Source organism: Engystomops pustulosus, chromosome 7 (assembly GCF_040894005.1).
Source record: "Engystomops pustulosus chromosome 7, aEngPut4.maternal, whole genome shotgun sequence".
Classification (NCBI taxonomy): Eukaryota; Metazoa; Chordata; class Amphibia; order Anura; family Leptodactylidae; genus Engystomops; species Engystomops pustulosus.
Window position 1 is genome coordinate 64,435,519 of NC_092417.1, and position 20,546 is coordinate 64,456,064.

General features: G+C 40.6%; 1 protein-coding gene across 4 annotated transcripts in view; it reads left to right on the plus strand.

Moving 5' to 3' along the window:
- TNFAIP2 (TNF alpha induced protein 2) overlaps positions 1-16,816 on the plus strand; it is a 43,947-nt gene extending 27,131 nt beyond the window's left edge. For 2 of the 4 annotated variants that reach the window (XM_072116242.1, XM_072116241.1), the window contains exons 2-12: positions 4,797-5,006; positions 6,455-7,088; positions 7,950-8,064; positions 8,466-8,588; positions 9,266-9,366; positions 9,529-9,627; positions 10,060-10,186; positions 10,276-10,398; positions 11,261-11,416; positions 13,231-13,352; positions 15,093-16,816. In XM_072116242.1, coding sequence (XP_071972343.1) covers positions 4,811-5,006; positions 6,455-7,088; positions 7,950-8,064; positions 8,466-8,588; positions 9,266-9,366; positions 9,529-9,627; positions 10,060-10,186; positions 10,276-10,398; positions 11,261-11,416; positions 13,231-13,352; positions 15,093-15,234 — 1,938 coding nt within the window. In that variant the 5' untranslated portion in view covers positions 4,797-4,810 and the 3' untranslated portion in view covers positions 15,235-16,816. The remainder of the gene's footprint in view (positions 1-4,796; positions 5,007-6,454; positions 7,089-7,949; positions 8,065-8,465; positions 8,589-9,265; positions 9,367-9,528; positions 9,628-10,059; positions 10,187-10,275; positions 10,399-11,260; positions 11,417-13,230; positions 13,353-15,092) is intronic. The other 2 variants (XM_072116243.1, XM_072116244.1) reach the window with 2 other exon arrangements.
- Positions 16,817-20,546: the final 3,730 nt, after the last annotated feature.

Consider the following 20,546-nt stretch of genomic DNA (forward strand, 5'->3'; position numbering starts at 1 on the left):
TGCACTGCAGAAACTACAGCCACCAGCAGATCAACCAGAAATCAAATATATAGAACGCTACTGTAGGCTTCAAGAAGCTGTTTGTATTCTCCTATGGCTATTTTCTAGCCAAGTATCAAAGGAAGCACACTACTATGCCAGATGAGATGACACTGAGTTATTGCCTAATAGAAATCCAACCCCTACTGAATTTTCCCACTTCGGCCTTTGCTATGGATATGTGCGCCACTAAGCGCAGAACACAGCGGTCGCAAGTCTCACTACAAATTGCTCAGAATTGGCAAGTACATGCACTGCAGAAACTACAGCCACCAGCAGATCAACCAGAAATCAAATATATAGAACGCTACTGTAGGCTTCAAGAAGCTGTTTGTATTCTCCTATGGCTATTTTCTAGCCAAGTATCAAAGGAAGCACACTACTATGCCAGATGAGATGACACTGAGTTATTGCCTAATAGAAATCCAACCCCTACTGAATTTTCCCACTTCGGCCTTTGCTATGGATATGTGCGCCACTAAGCGCAGAACACAGCGGTCGCAAGTCTCACTACAAATTGCTCAGAATTGGCAAGTACATGCACTGCAGAAACTACAGCCACCAGCAGATCAACCAGAAATCAAATATATAGAACGCTACTGTAGGCTTCAAGAAGCTGTTTGTATTCTCCTATGGCTATTTTCTAGCCAAGTATCAAAGGAAGCACACTACTATGCCAGATGAGATGACACTGAGTTATTGCCTAATAGAAATCCAACCCCTACTGAATTTTCCCACTTCGGCCTTTGCTATGGATATGTGCGCCACTAAGCGCAGAACACAGCGGTCGCAAGTCTCACTACAAATTGCTCAGAATTGGCAAGTACATGCACTGCAGAAACTACAGCCACCAGCAGATCAACCAGAAATCAAATATATAGAACGCTACTGTAGGCTTCAAGAAGCTGTTTGTATTCTCCTATGGCTATTTTCTAGCCAAGTATCAAAGGAAGCACACTACTATGCCAAATGAGATGACACTGAGTTATTGCCTAATAGAAATCCAACCCCTACTGAATTTTCCCACTTCGGCCTTTGCTATGGATATGTGCGCCACTAAGCGCAGAACACAGCGGTCGCAAGTCTCACTACAAATTGCTCAGAATTGGCAAGTACATGCACTGCAGAAACTACAGCCACCAGCAGATCAACCAGAAATCAAATATATAGAACGCTACTGTAGGCTTCAAGAAGCTGTTTGTATTCTCCTATGGCTATTTTCTAGCCAAGTATCAAAGGAAGCACACTACTATGCCAGATGAGATGACACTGAGTTATTGCCTAATAGAAATCCAACCCCTACTGAATTTTCCCACTTCGGCCTTTGCTATGGATATGTGCGCCACTAAGCGCAGAACACAGCGGTCGCAAGTCTCACTACAAATTGCTCAGAATTGGCAAGTACATGCACTGCAGAAACTACAGCCACCAGCAGATCAACCAGAAATCAAATATATAGAACGCTACTGTAGGCTTCAAGAAGCTGTTTGTATTCTCCTATGGCTATTTTCTAGCCAAGTATCAAAGGAAGCACACTACTATGCCAGATGAGATGACACTGAGTTATTGCCTAATAGAAATCCAACCCCTACTGAATTTTCCCACTTCGGCCTTTGCTATGGATATGTGCGCCACTAAGCGCAGAACACAGCGGTCGCAAGTCTCACTACAAATTGCTCAGAATTGGCAAGTACATGCACTGCAGAAACTACAGCCACCAGCAGATCAACCAGAAATCAAATATATAGAACGCTACTGTAGGCTTCAAGAAGCTGTTTGTATTCTCCTATGGCTATTTTCTAGCCAAGTATCAAAGGAAGCACACTACTATGCCAGATGAGATGACACTGAGTTATTGCCTAATAGAAATCCAACCCCTACTGAATTTTCCCACTTCGGCCTTTGCTATGGATATGTGCGCCACTAAGCGCAGAACACAGCGGTCGCAAGTCTCACTACAAATTGCTCAGAATTGGCAAGTACATGCACTGCAGAAACTACAGCCACCAGCAGATCAACCAGAAATCAAATATATAGAACGCTACTGTAGGCTTCAAGAAGCTGTTTGTATTCTCCTATGGCTATTTTCTAGCCAAGTATCAAAGGAAGCACACTACTATGCCAGATGAGATGACACTGAGTTATTGCCTAATAGAAATCCAACCCCTACTGAATTTTCCCACTTCGGCCTTTGCTATGGATATGTGCGCCACTAAGCGCAGAACACAGCGGTCGCAAGTCTCACTACAAATTGCTCAGAATTGGCAAGTACATGCACTGCAGAAACTACAGCCACCAGCAGATCAACCAGAAATCAAATATATAGAACGCTACTGTAGGCTTCAAGAAGCTGTTTGTATTCTCCTATGGCTATTTTCTAGCCAAGTATCAAAGGAAGCACACTACTATGCCAGATGAGATGACACTGAGTTATTGCCTAATAGAAATCCAACCCCTACTTAATTTTCCCACTTCGGCCTTTGCTATGGATATGTGCGCCACTAAGCGCAGAACACAGCGGTCGCAAGTCTCACTACAAATTGCTCAGAATTGGCAAGTACATGCACTGCAGAAACTACAGCCACCAGCAGATAAACCAGAAATCAAATATATAGAACGCTACTGTAGGCTTCAAGAAGCTGTTTGTATTCTCCTATGGCTATTTTCTAGCCAAGTATCAAAGGAAGCACACTACTATGCCAGATGAGATGACACTGAGTTATTGCCTAATAGAAATCCAACCCCTACTGAATTTTCCCACTTCGGCCTTTGCTATGGATATGTGCGCCACTAAGCGCAGAACACAGCGGTCGCAAGTCTCACTACAAATTGCTCAGAATTGGCAAGTACATGCACTGCAGAAACTACAGCCACCAGCAGATCAACCAGAAATCAAATATATAGAACGCTACTGTAGGCTTCAAGAAGCTGTTTGTATTCTCCTATGGCTATTTTCTAGCCAAGTATCAAAGGAAGCACACTACTATGCCAGATGAGATGACACTGAGTTATTGCCTAATAGAAATCCAACCCCTACTGAATTTTCCCACTTCGGCCTTTGCTATGGATATGTGCGCCACTAAGCGCAGAACACAGCGGTCGCAAGTCTCACTACAAATTGCTCAGAATTGGCAAGTACATGCACTGCAGAAACTACAGCCACCAGCAGATCAACCAGAAATCAAATATATAGAACGCTACTGTAGGCTTCAAGAAGCTGTTTGTATTCTCCTATGGCTATTTTCTAGCCAAGTATCAAAGGAAGCACACTACTATGCCAGATGAGATGACACTGAGTTATTGCCTAATAGAAATCCAACCCCTACTGAATTTTCCCACTTCGGCCTTTGCTATGGATATGTGCGCCACTAAGCGCAGAACACAGCGGTCGCAAGTCTCACTACAAATTGCTCAGAATTGGCAAGTACATGCACTGCAGAAACTACAGCCACCAGCAGATCAACCAGAAATCAAATATATAGAACGCTACTGTAGGCTTCAAGAAGCTGTTTGTATTCTCCTATGGCTATTTTCTAGCCAAGTATCAAAGGAAGCACACTACTATGCCAGATGAGATGACACTGAGTTAGTGCCTAATAGAAATCCAACCCCTACTGAATTTTCCCACTTCGGTCTTTGCTATGGATATGTGTGCCACTAAGAGCTAAACACAACGGTAGCAAGTCCCCCTGCTAATTCCTCACAAAATGGTAATAGATGCAAATTAAAATAAAAAAGTAGAACGTTATTGTAGCCCTAAGAAGGGCTGTTGGGTTCTTTGAGAATCACTCCTGCCTAACAGTAAGCTAATAGAACACCCTAACGCTTTCCCTGACCAGCAGCAGCTCTCTCCCTAGCAGCATCCAGAGACAGAATGATCCGAGCAGCGCGGCCAGCGGCTAGTCTATCCCAGGGTCACCTGATCTGGCCAGCCAACCACTGCTATCGACGTGTAAGGGTACCACGTCATGCTGGGTGGAGTGCAGAGTCTCCTGGCTTGTGATTGGCTCTGTTTCTGGCCGCCAAAAAGCAAAACGGCGGGAGCTGCCATTTTCTCGAGCGGGCGAAGTATTCGTCCGAGTAACGAGCAGTTTCGAGTACCCTAATGCTCGACCGAGCATCAAGCTCGGACGAGCATGTTCGCTCATCTCTAGTCTTTACAACCCATAAGGGCACATTTACTTAGCCACTCCCTGCGCGATCCCCGATCCAGACTGTCTGACGAGGATGAACTCTGCCACGATTCATGAAGATCGTGTGCTCGATATCCTGCATGTGCCGCTTTCCCGCTCAGGTCAGGCGGAGTTAACCTTCTTCCTCCCGATGTATGTAAGTGCTTGGCTTGCAACACAATTTTTAAGTTAAATCCTGCGGTTTGACCGAATCCTTCGGATCGTACTACGGCCCGCCCCACTATTTGTGTCGAATGAAAGCCGGCGCATGCACCAAAAAACACTTTTAAATCCAAAAAACATTGATGCTAACTTTATTATTGTCAACATCATTTTCAACAGGACGGAGTTATTTTTATGAATGTAACTGCCCTGCCCTCACCTATCTGGATATATATCATTATTCAGCAATACTGGGCGCATGGAGCCCCCCCCACTAATATATACTGGATATCAGCCAAACAATGCTACAGGTTCAGAGGCTATAATCTATTTTCTTCAGTCATTTACTGTTTAGGTTACAGACACACAAGGGGTACACTTCCTTAAGTTACTGTAATCAATTGTATTGTCCTTTTGTTGTAGTTGCACTCCTATACATGAAGAAAATTAAATCCACAATGGCTGCTGTGGCACAACTAGCCACACCTGATAATATAACTATGAAAAAAAGAAACAGCGAAGATAAAGGTCAAAAGAAAAATGGCATCTTAAAGGGCATGATCAAAACCTTTTTGCCCAATAGATCTAAAGGACATCGTCCTGAACCAGTTGAGACAAAGAAGGAGCCAACAGGTAGGTCAAAGCCAAATACCTGGTCTATACCAGCAGGCAAAGTTTTCTGGATTTCTTTGGGGGTGGTATTCTAAAGTTTAATAAAATAGGATATGAACCCACAAAGATGGTAGGATGCGGGCATTCGCTTACTTTCTGCTATATACACAGATGGAGTGCTATTTTCCAACAGGGAAAATATGATATAGACAGACATTAGTTTTACCGATACCTTCAGCTACCACAGGCTCTGTCAGCACAATTCCCTAATGAAACCTTCCCCATTTCTAAGTATGCGCTGATAGGTATATATAAAACACAAGTGCCAAGAGGTCTGGTCTCAATAACATTCACACATCTGATATCAAAGAGGGTTGAGCATACTCCACTGTGGGCAAAGAGTTAATGGAAGGAACTCATCCCTACTCTTCAGGATGAGATGGATGAAGATATTCTTTCCTCTCATCTTAAAGTATCCCCATCAGTAAACAACAGGATGACACAACTTTACATAGTGGACCAGGCTTATATAGCCACAGTACGTTTACACAGAATGGGACGCGCACCCAACACGGCCTGTCCGCGATGCGGCTCCCTGAAAGCCAACTTCTAACACATGTACTGGGTGTGCCCTCCTATTGCGCTCTTTTGGGAAAGGGTATAAACCTTCCTATCGGACTTGCTCTCACTGAAAGTGCCTTGCACACCTGAGATATGTTTACTAGGGCCACTGTCTGAAGAAACCTGGTCTCACTACCACATAATATTCTCACAAGAATCAATATTTATGGCCAGGAAATGTATCGCTTTTAAGTTGTATGACCTCAATATGCCCACACTGAGGATGTGGAAATCCAATATTAATCAGATGTTGCCTTACAAAACCCTGATATTAAAACACAGAAATCCCCAGTTCAATCATATATGGAGAGTGTGGTGTGAATCTCCCCGTACCAATTACTCTCCTCGCAGGTACCAAGATTCACTCTCTAACCTCAGTTACCACAAAGACCAAATGTACACTAAATCACCTTGCTCACATATCCCTTGGGGCCCAATGGCATTGCCGGAAGTGGGGTGGGGTGAGGTTACCCCAGGGTAGTTTTCAGGAGGAAAGGTGACATAACATCAATGTAACTGTTTGTTGAACACATTTATTTTAGTTGTTAATCAAAAATCTGAAATACTATCAGTTTCACAATACACAGAACTTCCATCAAAACATATATTTAAGGCAACAATTTTGAGAATACATTGATATTTGGAACAAGGGCTGATTATATACTTGTGATACTGGAATGCTAATTATGACTTGATTGCCCTGTGTAATGTTTGTACTTTAATAAAAATAGTTAAAAAATTATGACCAGAAAAAGGTTATGATCTACAGGTATTTTTCTTGAGAAGTTTTCTGGGACATATTTTTATTTTCCTCTTATGGTATAACTCCAACTCTTTTGTTGTTTCAGTCGAAGACATAGCAGAACAAATTGCGAAATGTCAGTTAATGGAAGCAAGCAAAAACTTAATTGATCTGGAACAGAAGATAAGCAGAGATCCTCTATTACAGGACAAAACTGAGGACCTTGAAACTCTATATAAGAAGTTAGAGAGTTCAGTTTTTCAAGTAATTAAAGACTCAATCACTGAAAAAAATGGAGATTTGCTGGGTGAAGCTGTAAATGTCATTGTGGAACAAGAGAAAGAAGACGCTAAATGTGTTTCAGACAATGACCCAACGAATGGCTTACGGCCAAAGCGATGGAAGACAAAATGGGAGAGCTACGTCAGTTTGTCTGTGGCTGAACGAATCGGTAATTTGTCTGATGTTTCAGCCAATGTTTCTACTTCTTCTACCTCATCTTCTACTTCATCTTCTTTGTCTCAAAGTTTTATTACTGTGGGAAAGACTTTCAAGAAAGACTTAATCCATGTGGTAACACACCTGAAAGAGCATTACCCTGAGGACTTTGATGTGTGCAATACTTATGCCCAACATTATCATCGCTTCCTGGTATCACAGATGGATTTTGCAGCAGAATTTCAACTGGGAGATGAAGATAATTATTATCTCCTGTGTTGGATACATAACTACTATCCAAAGTAAGTAAGGCAATAATGGTTTACATTAGTCTATTTCAGTGGTGGTAAACCTATAGCAAAGGTAAACCTATGGCACTGTTGGCACTCAGAGCCCTTTCTGTGGGCACCCAGGCCTTCACACCAACACAGATTTTGCTAGACGGGACTTAAAGCTTCCTCATGTGGTCTAAGACAGCCCAGGACTGCTGTGTTCAGTGCTTTTATAAAGTAACACATCCTTGGTCCAATTACTCACCTCGTTTGTGCTGAGATGAGTCCAATAACAGAAAGTGAATCATTTCTGTTAGGCTGAAGAGGATTTCTGAGGAGTGAGGAGCAGGTGAAAGAGAGGCAATATCTTGACTCCCCTACATCATTAACCAGTTCCTCAGGAAGGTGGCAGTTGAGAAAGAGGCTGGCTATATGAAGATTAATCAACCTTCCTTCTCACCCATCCCTCAGGAATTCTCTTCAGCCAAATTAGTGGTGTCAGCTCCAGTGAGGAGGGTTGGGTATCTTGACTGTATGCTACAGCTGCCCATCTCCATGACTGGAACAGCGGACATCAGTAAAAGTTCATTTTTTAAGAATGGTGGCTCTAATCTAGTGGATCGGGGAAACATGAAGACATCTTTAAAGACATCTTAAAGGTTTGTGGGGGGTTGCCAGTGACATATTCCCTTTAATATTGACAATAACCAAAGCATCCTTGAAGTCACTGGAGATAGAAGAACTTCCTGATCTAGTCACCAAAGAAATGACTTGTACAAATGGGCAGACTTAGATTTTCATGGCTATCCTCAGTAAATAAATTATAACTATAACATGAACTTCTAAACCAATCCTTGGTAAAGACAACTAATATGACCCTCTCCTTTTCAGCATGATTCTAAAGAACCCAACACTGGCTGGACATATTGATGACTTCTACCTAAACAATCTTCTATCTCCTGATGTCATCCGTCAACTTGAAGTCAATTATGTTTTGCATGAAATAGTAAGTACAAATGTATTTTCCCCCTTTGATGTATTATTAACAGATCTTCTGGTATGTGTGGTTATACACATTAAAGAAAAGCTTTGTATGCATATTTAGGACCTTGATTAATTACATTAAAATGAGATTACTTTTGTTTGTTTAGCTTAAATCCTTATACATGAGGACCCTCAACTTAAATAACCCTTCATGACTCCCCACAGGACCACTGGTATTGTCACCCCCCCCCCTACTCTTATTTTCACTGTCTACAGATTACTTGGTCTAAGGGTGTTACGATTGTATGATGATCCAAACTGGATAGAACTGAATAGCATTCATTCATCAATATTTGCATTTCTGGTCAGTAATATTCATTATGCATCAATGAAGGTAACCTTACTTTCTATTTATTCTGTAAGGATTCTGTGAGAAGATATATGAACAAAAGTTTGGACGTTGAAGTGGAACGCTGGAGAAGTGAGAAAGAACCGGAGATACTGGGAGATTGCTACCATTCTGAATTACACATTGATGTAATCCAGGTAAATAGAGTCTCTTTGTAACTTTAAAGGAAACCTACCATGAGAAATCTACCTCTTAAAGTAGATCTGATTGTATGTTCCCACTACATTCTAAACCCTAATCTACACTGAACACAGTTTTTCTAACTAATATGTTAATTTGTGTCAGAGGCTACTGGGGCGTGGATTAGCCTCTCTGGGCTTTGGGAGCAAAGGCTACCCGACACCCCAATAGCCTCTGCTGTCCCTGGCTACTTGCTCACCCCTGGGCTCTGACTCCCTGTTTCCCCATCCACGGCACTTCAGGAGATGTTATGCGTGTGCGCAGACTCATATCTATGCAGAGCACATGTGTACATGGTGCCCTGTCGGTTCTGAGGCTAGATATGAGTCTATCCCCCTCCCTTTCCTGCTCAATACATATGATCAGAAGTGAGGAGGGGGAGGCAACTGGATGAGTATGGAGGAGAGGAAGTATTCATGAGGAGACTGAGCCACAGGCAAACAGGCTGCTGCAGATGTTGCCTCCCCTTTCCTGGGACTCGCCACATGCTGCTGGCAGGGAACCAGGTAACCATGATTCTGAATGCTCAAAGGCATTTCTACAAATCAGCATAAGCTATTGGAACCTGTCACCAGCTAAATTTGACATTCCTGGTGACAGGTTCCCTTTAATGATTGGGTGCATTTATTACCAGATCTACAACGGAGGAATCAAGAAAGCGCAGGAGATAAAGAAGGAGATGGTTGAAAAAATATCTTGCTTACTTCCTCATGAGATAAAGGAGTTTTTCAAGAGGTAAAGATTTATTAAAAAATAGCGAAAAATCAACTTAACCTTTAAGAAACTGGAGGCCCTACTACTCATAATCTAAGTACTGAACTTGTTGGGCAGTTTTGGTGGCTATGCCCACCAGGACACTTTATCTAAAGATCATTACTATTTTTTTTCTATACTTAGATATAATTCCAATCTTGAGGAATTCCTGGAGAAAAATAAGACTCATCCCTATTATAGAGAAATAGTTATCACCCACCTAAACTGCTGCTTTCACTTCAGGTACAATTAATATTTTTTATTTTATTTTATTATTATTATTCATTCTGATCATTGTAATTATTATTGGTGTATTTTACTAGAAATAAAATTGTATTTCTTATTAGTGGTATTATCTATTTTACTTTTAAAAAATTATCAATGTTTTAATTCCTTTTGCTAAATTAAACTTTCTGAACTTTTTGACTTCCTAGACAAAGTCAAATAGTGTTATGCTTATAGTCTTATGTGCAACGCAGGTACAAATGTACCAGTATCACGGACGCTACTACATATTTTTCAGTTTAGCCTAGGAATGAGTTGTCTACCAAATTAGATTTTTCTTGAGTCCTAGCATACTAGCAGGAAGTTATGGCTGGCAACCACTTGTCATAGTTATAGTACCAGACTTTATCTCAATGTTAAATTTTTGGCTTATTTTTTAATTTATTTCAGGGAATTTATTGAAAGAAAAGGCACCAAGTTTGATGTAGCGATGCAGCAGCAGATGTCATCCATCATTCTCCAGTGTGAAGATCTTCTGTATGCTGCTTTGTTTCTGGAACTTTTTGTGGAGTTAAAGGTAGAAATCGACGAAAGCATGATAAATTAATAAATTATAATGATTTATTTAAAACTTACATTTTGAATTTATAATTTGTTTTTGTGCAGGCACAATTCAGAAAAATGTCTCAAAGCAGCTCTCTGTTTAGCCACCAGGCCATGCAGGACATTATAAAGATAGTCCAGATAACTGTGTCTGGCTATAAGATGTTGTGTTCATCTAGCTACAAGGTAGGATATTCTATCCTTTCTACCCATTGTACTCTTTAAAATTACTGAACATATTTAAAGGGATTGTCCAGCTTGTGTATCAGTTCTCAGTTTTCTAGATTTTTGGTTGCTGCCATTCTATAGGAAGCTTCATTGTTACTTCCTGCGGATAAAAATCTGCCCTGGTCATGTGATGTCACACAGGTGCACAGCTTGTTATATCACACAGCTCTGATTACTGTCTGTGATATAAGGAGCTGTGCATATGTGTGACATCACATGATTGCTACACACTGGAAGTAAACAATGAAGCTTCCTATAGTATGCAAGCAGAGACAGCAAGCAGAGATCTACAATGATCAACAGCGAGGGATTGTGAAATTTTACATTATACCAGCAAAAGCATTTATTCGATTAAAATGAGCAACCCCTTTAAACATTACAAAAGAGTTTTCGACAAACCGAAGCCAATGACTAATTCTGCCAAGTTTTTAAATCCTCCAACTATTTCTGAATGCTCGATGAGAAACCATATACTGTAGTCTATTACTGAGCGAAGTTTCCTAGCATCATACTGATTGGAAAAAAATGCAATGTCCTCACCTGAGTTTTTAGATTGCTGCAGTATTTAAAATATTAATTATTAATCAAATTATTAGCGGGAAGTAGTCCAGTCATATAATGTGACCATCATCATTTCCTACACAGTGATAAGCTACAGCCAAGGGTACACTGCCAAAAGAACACTTGCCATTTTCATACACCAACCAATTTCATATTGATACAAATTATGATACAAAATCACTTTAAGTTGCAATCTACATCACGCTACCCACTGTAACAAACTATTTTCTTGGCTAATGGTTTTCCTTATTCATCTTAGGATATGATTGGGAGGATTCATAAGCATCTGGTGAAAGAATATCTTATAAGGCTCCTAAAAAGAAAAGTCAGTTATAAAACTTCATTACAGCTGCAGGCCATTGCCCATCAGATCAGAGAGAATGGCAATCTCATCAATGACTTCTGTCATGCTCATGTAAGTAATGTATCCATATAAAGTTATTCCTTTTCCAAGAGAATACAGACTTGGAAACAGATTATTATTACTGCTCCTGCACATCTAAAACAATAAAATAAGCAATTTTTCAAATAGCCCAGTAGAATACGCATCTATTCTTTGGCTTGTAGTCAAGTCCTATGTTTGTATGTACCCCTTAATAACTGGCAGGTAGTAGAGGATGAGGCAGAATGAAGAGGGTAACACACAACATTGATTCAGCTATTTAAGACATGTTTGTAGCCCTTTAGCATTCTAACATATATTTGCATAGGAGCTGTGTACACAAAAAAAGTTGGCCAGATTTATCAGGGCTTGTAAGCAATGAAAATGCAGCAAGTAGCCATGAATGGGGCGGCCTGGCAGAGATGGGGGTGTTCCAGTCCTGTGACTGGCGCAGGCTATAGCCTGTAACTATTTAGGTACAGACTAGGCTGTGATTCTACAGCAAGTAGGACTTTCTCATAAATCTTGTGGGTATCAGGGGGTGGGGTGCCAGCATATGATAAATGTGCCCCAGAGACTTGTAATCAAGACTATCTGAAAAGTTGCTTCTTTATTTTTTTAGGCACCGAAGTAGTACAAGAAAATGATTGAAGGGGTTTTCACAGTGTTTTGAGGGGTTTTGGGTAAAATATATTGAAACCTTGTGATAGCCCCTTAAATCAGTGTGTATCCCTATTGTGACCCAATCCCATTCCCAGGCTTTGATACAAGGCGACACACCTCACGTCTGCCAAATCTATCGGAAACTGCATAGTATCTAAGACATGTGGTGCAACTTTACGTGTAGCAATTTCTATGGCACTTCTTACTGGAGTGAGATCGCCACAGTGTTTGCAACATTTTTATAGTCGTTTTTGATAGTTTGGTTGACATTATCTCCCCAACTAACAATGTTCCCTTTATGTATTTTTTAATTATTAATCTATCAAATCACCTCCAGATAATGTGAAAAGTCATTTTGTTTAAATTAACCCAAAAAGTCAAAATTGTAAAGTGCAGGGCTAGGCAGCAGGCAGGGATCTTGGAAGGTGATAGGAAAATAGAATATTATACAGCAATTGGTTGTATTTGTGCAAGACTGCATTGCTCTACTACCATTTTCCTGACTTACATTCCATTCATGATTGTCATTCTTTACTCAACAAAGAGACACTCTAAGTATGCAAGTGTTCCCCCTGCTTCCCTGCCAGTCCGAATTTATGAAAGGCTTTAGCCTCTTGATAAATTTGACAGGCGGCTATGCTACATCAGAGGGGCAGTACTACACCAGATCCGGATGGATGTAGAATTGCACTATAGCCTGCGCCTGAACGGGTGCCGGCTATAGCGAGTGCGCAGCCCACTCCGCTGCTGGCCATGCCCACTTCTCTTGGAGGTGACATAAGGTGGGGAAATAAGATGGCTGTGTGCCAGGAATTCCACCTATTTTACAGTTTTACACTAAATTTCATAAAACTCTTGATAAATCTCGCCAACCGGGTTCTGAGTGTCAGACAGTACGAGCTCTGATCAATGATCTTTACATAGGCCACTACTACCATTGTCATTCCTACTTCTCCAACTAAATACAGTAAAGTTTTCCTAATCCAAATTAATGTATTCCACGTTATCAAATATTCCAGGTTATTCTGTTTTCTATTTTGTGAGGTTACAAATTCAGGGTTATTGGATTTCATAAAGAATGAATTATTTCTTATGGCTATTCCATTAAATGTAATGTAACAATGTTTCCATCTATGTATCCAATACACTGTAATGTAATGAATATTTATTTCGGTCCTTTACAGAAGTCAGAAGAGGAATGGTTAAAACCAGTAATACCCAAGGTGGCAGAAATTATACGGCTCCAGGACGTGAGCGCCATTCAGCTTGAAATAGCGACGCTGGTTAGAGACTATCCTGATATACGGTGAGAATAAAATGCCATGATACTTGCTGATTAATGTTATTTAGGAGTATTTCAGAAGAAATGTGCATTAACAATACTCACAGCAGCAGCACAGAGTATTTCATAGAAGGAGTACAGCCAGGCAGGATAACCAGCGCTACATCTTGTGAGGGAGCCTTTAGTAGCACATAACATTTCTGGAGTGGGGTCTACAGATCAGTTAGGAGGTGACTCTCACAAACTGACATTAAGGCTACATTCACACGGCCGTATAGGGGACGTATATACTTCCCCCATTGACGGCAATGGGCACACGGCGCCATACAGGATCAGTACGGTGCGACACACGTGTGGCACCGTACCGTAGCCGGGGAAAAGTTACGACATGTCCTATCTTTTCCCATAATACGGCGTTGTGCGCCATATATCGCTATGGAGAGGGAAGGGGCAAGCAGCGCTCACCCCCTCCTCTCTCCGGCGCCAACGTGTGCCCGGCTTGCTACGGTACGGCGGGCACAATGTTGTGTGAATGTAGCCTTAGGCTGCATTCACATGGACTTATGCCCGACCTGCTCTCTCAGGTGAATGGAGTGGGGGAGAGGTTGAGTGCTGTTCACCCATCCCCTCTCCACAGAAAACAATGCAGCACAGCCATTATTATGGTCGTAGATAGAGCATGTTTTTTTTTTGCAGCCACGGCATGGTAACAGTGAGTACTGTATTTAATAGTAAGAGAGTGTAAATCGTGTAGGATGTCACAGACTAAAAGTGAAAGTACATGTGCTGGAGCTTTTTGGGAATATGGTCACTCCTGATAATGTTCACACAAACAAGACTGTTCATACTTGTGTAAATCTGTAAAAACAGTAGCACAGAGTATTTCAGGGGAGATGTCTGCCACTAATATCAAAATCTTCTCCCTTTAGATTACAGCGGTTACAATGTAATGTGCTGTATATTAACCTCATATAAGAAAGTCTTCCAAGTGGCCACTGGAATGAATACAGATTATCTGGAATGCCTGTAAGCTGTTCCAGATGGTTTTGCAATCACACAATGCAGAAGCTAAGCTTTTTCCGGAAGTCGTTCTCTTGGAAGTAAAACATGAAGCAATATTCCCAGGAATTTGTAAATGACTCTCCTCCTCCCTAGCAAATAAATCATATCCAAACTAACCATCACATTTGCATTCATGCATTACATCCAGAGCTCACGTCTACTGCTGCTTGCCCAATTCTCAATTAAGAAATTGTAAGGTGCGGCTCCGCCAAGTTGATGACAGGAAATTCCAATGACCTTCAAAAGACCTTGGAGCCTCTGGCTGAGATTTCCAGTTTTGATCACTATTGAGTTCTTGAACCCTTGGGATTGAAATGTGCAAATATTTTTCCAGGGTTACTTTTCCCTTTGGAAGAGATGTATTGCATTTTGAAGAGACTATCTGGTCATGTGACTAGGGTTCTTGAAAGTCGCCACTGATTTAGAGGGATTTGACCTATTTAAGGTGACATTTTAGGCATAGTTTTCCTTTTTGTCACCCTAGAAGCCTTATTGCATATTCCTTAACCAGAATCCTAGTCCTAAACCAACCATTGGGATTAGTAGCAAAGGACTCACTGGTTGTCACCAAGTTTTCTCAGAGATAGATATAATTAAAGTAATTAATACATATGAACAATTTAATAGGAAACTTGGTATAAAAGGAATATTCAGTATATAACATAATACATAATACAATAATCATCTCTGTATCATTTACAGGAACAAGCAAATTGAAGCTATTTTATATATCAAGGGGAACCTTTCCAGACACGACATTAAGTCTATACTGAAGGTGGTTGATACCATTGAACGACAAACTTCTAGTAAACCTAAACTTTTTGAATTAATCAAAGCTTCGTGATACAAGCAACAACCATATCTGATATGACAATGAGAGACTTTTCTTTGAGGTATCCAGTTTACATGGCTCGGGCAGGGGGCCTGAGATGTCTTCCTCATTACCTTCATGGTCAGAATTTCAGTCTGGTACTGGACATCAATCACATCTCTTATTGGACCTTTTACATTTCAATGTATTGGCCTCTTCCTGAGAGTACCTAACTCCATATACTGTACAGGTCACTGCATTGTCTCAATGGGACCTAGGAGGCACTGAAGAAGAAGCTAATTGGACAAATATTATTTCATTGGTGTTTTTATTACCTAGTTTTGTTAGATTTTTATAATTTTTTTATATATTATCTTAATGATATGTACTGTAAGCATGTAAGACTGCAAACATGTTCATATGGGTTGCATAAATAGTACCCCCTACTTGAAATAGTACAATGGTTTTGATTTCTAATATTTGCACTTCTTCTTAGTTGTAGCTTTTATACATTTGTATTGAACCAACTATGCATTGTGCTGTAATCAAGGAATGGTTAAATCTAATGTACAGTATTTAGAACAAAGAACACAGTCAAAGTAAATGTAATATAAGGATCTATAATACAAAGTCATTGCAGCAAGCAGCATTAAGTTTATCATTGTGGGCCAACAGTACTGTGAGATCAAGTAGCCTAAATCCCAGGCAAAGATCTTCTTTCCTTTAAGTTAACATTAAGTTTGTTGTTCACAGTACACCCAGGGTTTGATGATTTGCTGGATATTTCTACTATATAAAAATGTAAGAATTGTTACTTTTAGGACAATTAGCATTGCAAATGCCTTAGGGTATGCTGCATAAGACAACGGGATACTGTAATGCTGATGTAAGGGGACAGAAACACATTCAAAAGTAGAACAGGTACAGACAATGAGACTTAAAGCGAGACCCCCCAGTGATCCCTATCTAATTCCACATCCTACCCTGCGCCAAAGTGAAAACACTAAGACGCCAGTAGGACAAAACAAACACAGAAGAATAGAGGTATAGATAGGGATAAAAAAGAAGAGGACAATGCAGTACAGAATCGAGAGACAAATGGATAGTCAGAATACTATCCAAAATATAAAATAAAAAGAAGACATAACAAGCACTGGGAAATGGGTAAACAAATCTCTTCTAAGATATCAGGCTTCCTGTCCATAAAGTGATTGGCGGAGGCATCTGTCCATCATACCTAGCTTAGACAGAATGCAAACTAGATATAAAATTACAGTCAGCAACGCTCCTTCTGTCATACTTTATGGGCAGAGGATGGTGCTGAAGCCTGCACAGGAACAGGTCTTTTGGATCCTTATAATATGCAGTGGGAAAAACCTTCTTGTACAGGTAACATTTACAAAGTTGAGTGTAATATTATTATGCTATTCCGCATGTATTTTATGTGTGTTTTGGTTGTGTGCTGTATTATTTTTTTATTTTAATTTCATTCATATTGTATGGTTTTTATGAATTGTTTTGCAATAAACTTAATTGTTTTTAACTCTTTAGGTATTTATGTATCTTATGAAAATGTGTTATAATTAAAAATAAACGTAATATATAAGTAATAATACTATATAGTTATCCAAAGATAACTGGAGAAAGTTGATTTTTAACAAGATTAGGCTTATAGGTTTCACTGGGTATAGTATATGATTAATGGTTTCAGGTCCTAAAGTTGTGTCTGAATCTTAAGTTATAGGTTCCCAGAAGCAGCAGGTGAAAGCCCTAGCACAGAGATCAGCAAAGAAATTTTATGAAGCCAAAAGGGCTACCGATGTTCCGGCCAGCAGGACCTAAAGAGAAGGTCAACAGGACCCAGAGGGAATTATGATAGGGTCTGGAGAAGATAGAGAGCACAGGCAGGAAGCATGGAGTGTGACACCAACCTGAGCCATGTCTGTATGTGTATTGTGATACTTATCACAAGTCTGTCAGCTTTGTGCTTGGCCCGTAGAGGTACAGGGCTGTATCTGCAGTAGGTTATCAAAACTTACAAAGGTTCTATTATACATCATATTCATAAAACAATGGATATAATTATTCTCCTGAGAGGAAGTGGAAATTACTCCTGGTGAACTGGACTGTCTAGGCTTTATGTTTCTGTGTCATAAATTGATGGTTATTCTGCAAAATATTCAGTAAATACAATTCCCCAAGGTCTAATACGGGAATCTCCAGGACTTTTTTTTTGGCAAGAACTATTATTGACTTTCAGATAAAAGACTCAGGAACAAGCGGTGAATTAAGTTTATTTACATGGCAGTGAGCAGGAAATAATACACAAGTTATTATGACTATGTAACTAATAGAAAGCATCTAGTGGCGCTATAGTCTATGCCACATAATACCAGGATGGAGGTGGTGGCCAGCTTCAGGGAAAAAGACTTGACACACTTCCCTCCAGTTTCTATAAACTTCCCAGTTAAAAAGTTAATGGTCATGGAAAATTAATTGTTGTGAGGAAGTGCCTTGAATAAGATACACAGATGGGAATAGCTAGCATTCAGAATGGATGAAACATGAAGGTTTTGGAGTAAACAAAGAAGTTGAGATGGGCTGAGCATAGACTCCCGGGACTAGTTGACAAAGGTTTATCAATCAGCCACAGTAAAAAGAAGACCTGTCTACTCTCTTGACATGGTTCTTTTAGTTAATTTGTATATTTCTTATGCAGAAACATTTATAGAGCATCTTTTCTTAAAGCACAACTGTATTTATGTTCATGCTATAACTTTTACTTAAAGGGAACCTGTCATCACCTCCTCTCACCCCTAAAAGTTCCTTATTGATAAGTATTCAAGTATTCATAACATGTTTTTCTAGATGGCCAATGTTGTAGCATGCCTCCAAAAAGTACTTTGATTCATCTCCTCTTCTCCGCATGATAAAGTCAAAGTGCAGGGGAAGCTCGCCTATGAAGTTACACAAGCACATTAGGGGCGGTGCAACTTGACTGTATTGTCGAGCTTTCCCACTTCCTTGACTTTATCTTATGGAGGAGAGAAGTCGAATAAAAGTACTTTCTGGTTATGGGATCCAAAACCTGTCTCTTAAAGGGGTATTCTCACAAAGACAAGATTCTGAAATATACTCAGGATAACAAAATAACACATTCTCTAATTCACTGTTAACAAAATTACAGCATTTCACAGATATAATTCCAACATGTCTCTATCAGTCCAGATATATACAATTTCAGTTTGCCTGGGATCCATCCGTGAGTTTTCTGACTTTAGGGTCAGGCAGGACAGAATCTTCTCATGAATAGTTTCTCCTGTCTGTGCAGTGTCTTTGCATTGCCCCTCCATTCCTGCATTCCAAGATGAGCTCAGACAGACACATAGGGGCACATTTACTTACCCGGTCTCTGCTCGATCCCCGAGGTGCGATGTATGACCAGGATGAAGTTTGTCGCGATTCACTAAGATCGTGGGCCTGATATCCTGCATGTGCCACTTCCCCGATCAGGTCCGCCAGAGTTCACCATCTTCCTCCCGATGCATGTAAGTGCTTGGCTTGCGACACAATTTGTGTCGCATGAAAGCCGGTGCGATTGCGCCAAAATCTGATGGCGTGTGCCAAAACCCCTTTTAAATCCCTGTTCCAGCCACGCAAAATGGAAAGGAAATCGTCGGGATGTCTGAAGAAAGTGCGGTCCACGGGGCCCTTAGTAAATGAAGCCCATTGTCCCACATTTCCTGCTGGCAAACAACAGCGTGAGGGGAGTAAATCTGCAAGCTACCGGTAAAATAAGATCTTTATATCAGGGGAAGGAGGTACAGCAGAGCTGACTGTGTACATAATATAGCCGGGTTATAGCAGCGCTGGAGCAGTGCTTGAGAGTTTCATTGTGTGTTATATCCATCTCATGGATCTCATCATCTCTTCTCTGATCTCTCTTTCTATGTGTCATATACTAGTGAATGTTCCAAAGCTAAATAAAGTGTATATAAACCTTTACCCTGATTATCTAACCACATTGTCAGCACACAGCATCTCATATCACAGAGGAATCATGAAGTGTCTTAGAGAGTCCCCACTCAAACTCTGAGCATCACTGAGTTATAGGAGCTAAAACAGCAATAAAACTGAGTAAAATTGTAGAGTAAGCGCTAAAACTAATACCTGTTGCCTCTACAAATTCCCCCTCAATGTGACCTGCCCTAAATCATACCCCTTCTACACCCCTACACTTAATGTAATCTAATTTCTCCAGCTTGTTAGGGTGATATCTTCAAGTCGTTCTCGTTCATTGATGGATTAACAATTTCATTATTATCATGTTCTTATACTAATAGCTGTAAAACTTATTTAGGACAATTATAGTATAGTTACAGGAACATTTATCCCCATGTGCCCTATCTCTGCAATAATGCTGCCATCTAGTGCTCAAATAATGGAATTGACAATAAAATAGCATTTTCCTTTCTTCATTAAAGACTATGGGCCACATTTATCACTTTTGTGCGCCTAAGTGTAGTAGTTGCGCCTAAATTCGGGCGCACTGTTTTGCCAGAATTATCACAAGCTACAACCATCTGTGATAAGTATATTTTCTGCCTCTTATTAATCACTTTACTTTAACACAGTTTAGGCGCAGTTTAGGCGCAGTTTAGGCGCAATGTTAGATTCGGGCACTTACATGTGATCCTGCTACAAGCTCCTCTCTGCTTCTCCCACATCCCAGAATGGAGATAACACTCACAGCAGCACCCAGGTGTGTGACACCCAGCACCCAGTGACCTCCTCAGCAGGGGCTTCTCCTGGAGGGGATCCCCCAGTGCTGGTCTCCTGCTGCACCCCTGTAATTCTGCACAATATCCCCCTCAGACACTGTGCAGAATTACATGGGGGACACTTGTTTGTAGTATCTGCAAAATTCTGCAAGCTTCTGCAAACTTGTGCAAACTTCTCTTGCTCTTGCTGTGAGCTCAGGTTTTGCAGAATATTTTGTAAATAGAAGTGATGAACTGTAAATAGAGGCTGCAGCTCCTGTCTGTAGTGTATCTAATTGTATCTATTATATGTTCCAGTGTCTGGCTGAGCTCTGCTGCTAGAAATGAGCTCTTCTGCAAAGGGGCTCAGTGCTTTCTTCTCAGATAACGCCACCTTCGAGCTGGAGTGTTTTTGCGCCCGTTTTTGCGCCTAAATGCAAAAGTCGCACGTGATGAATATCATTAGGCGCAGCAAAACACCTGGAATTGAACGATAGATGAGGGAAAGGTGGTTATTTTAGCTGCGCGGCTAATTTGACGTTTAATCGCAAAATGGCGCAAAAACGGTGCGCCTAAACGAAAAGG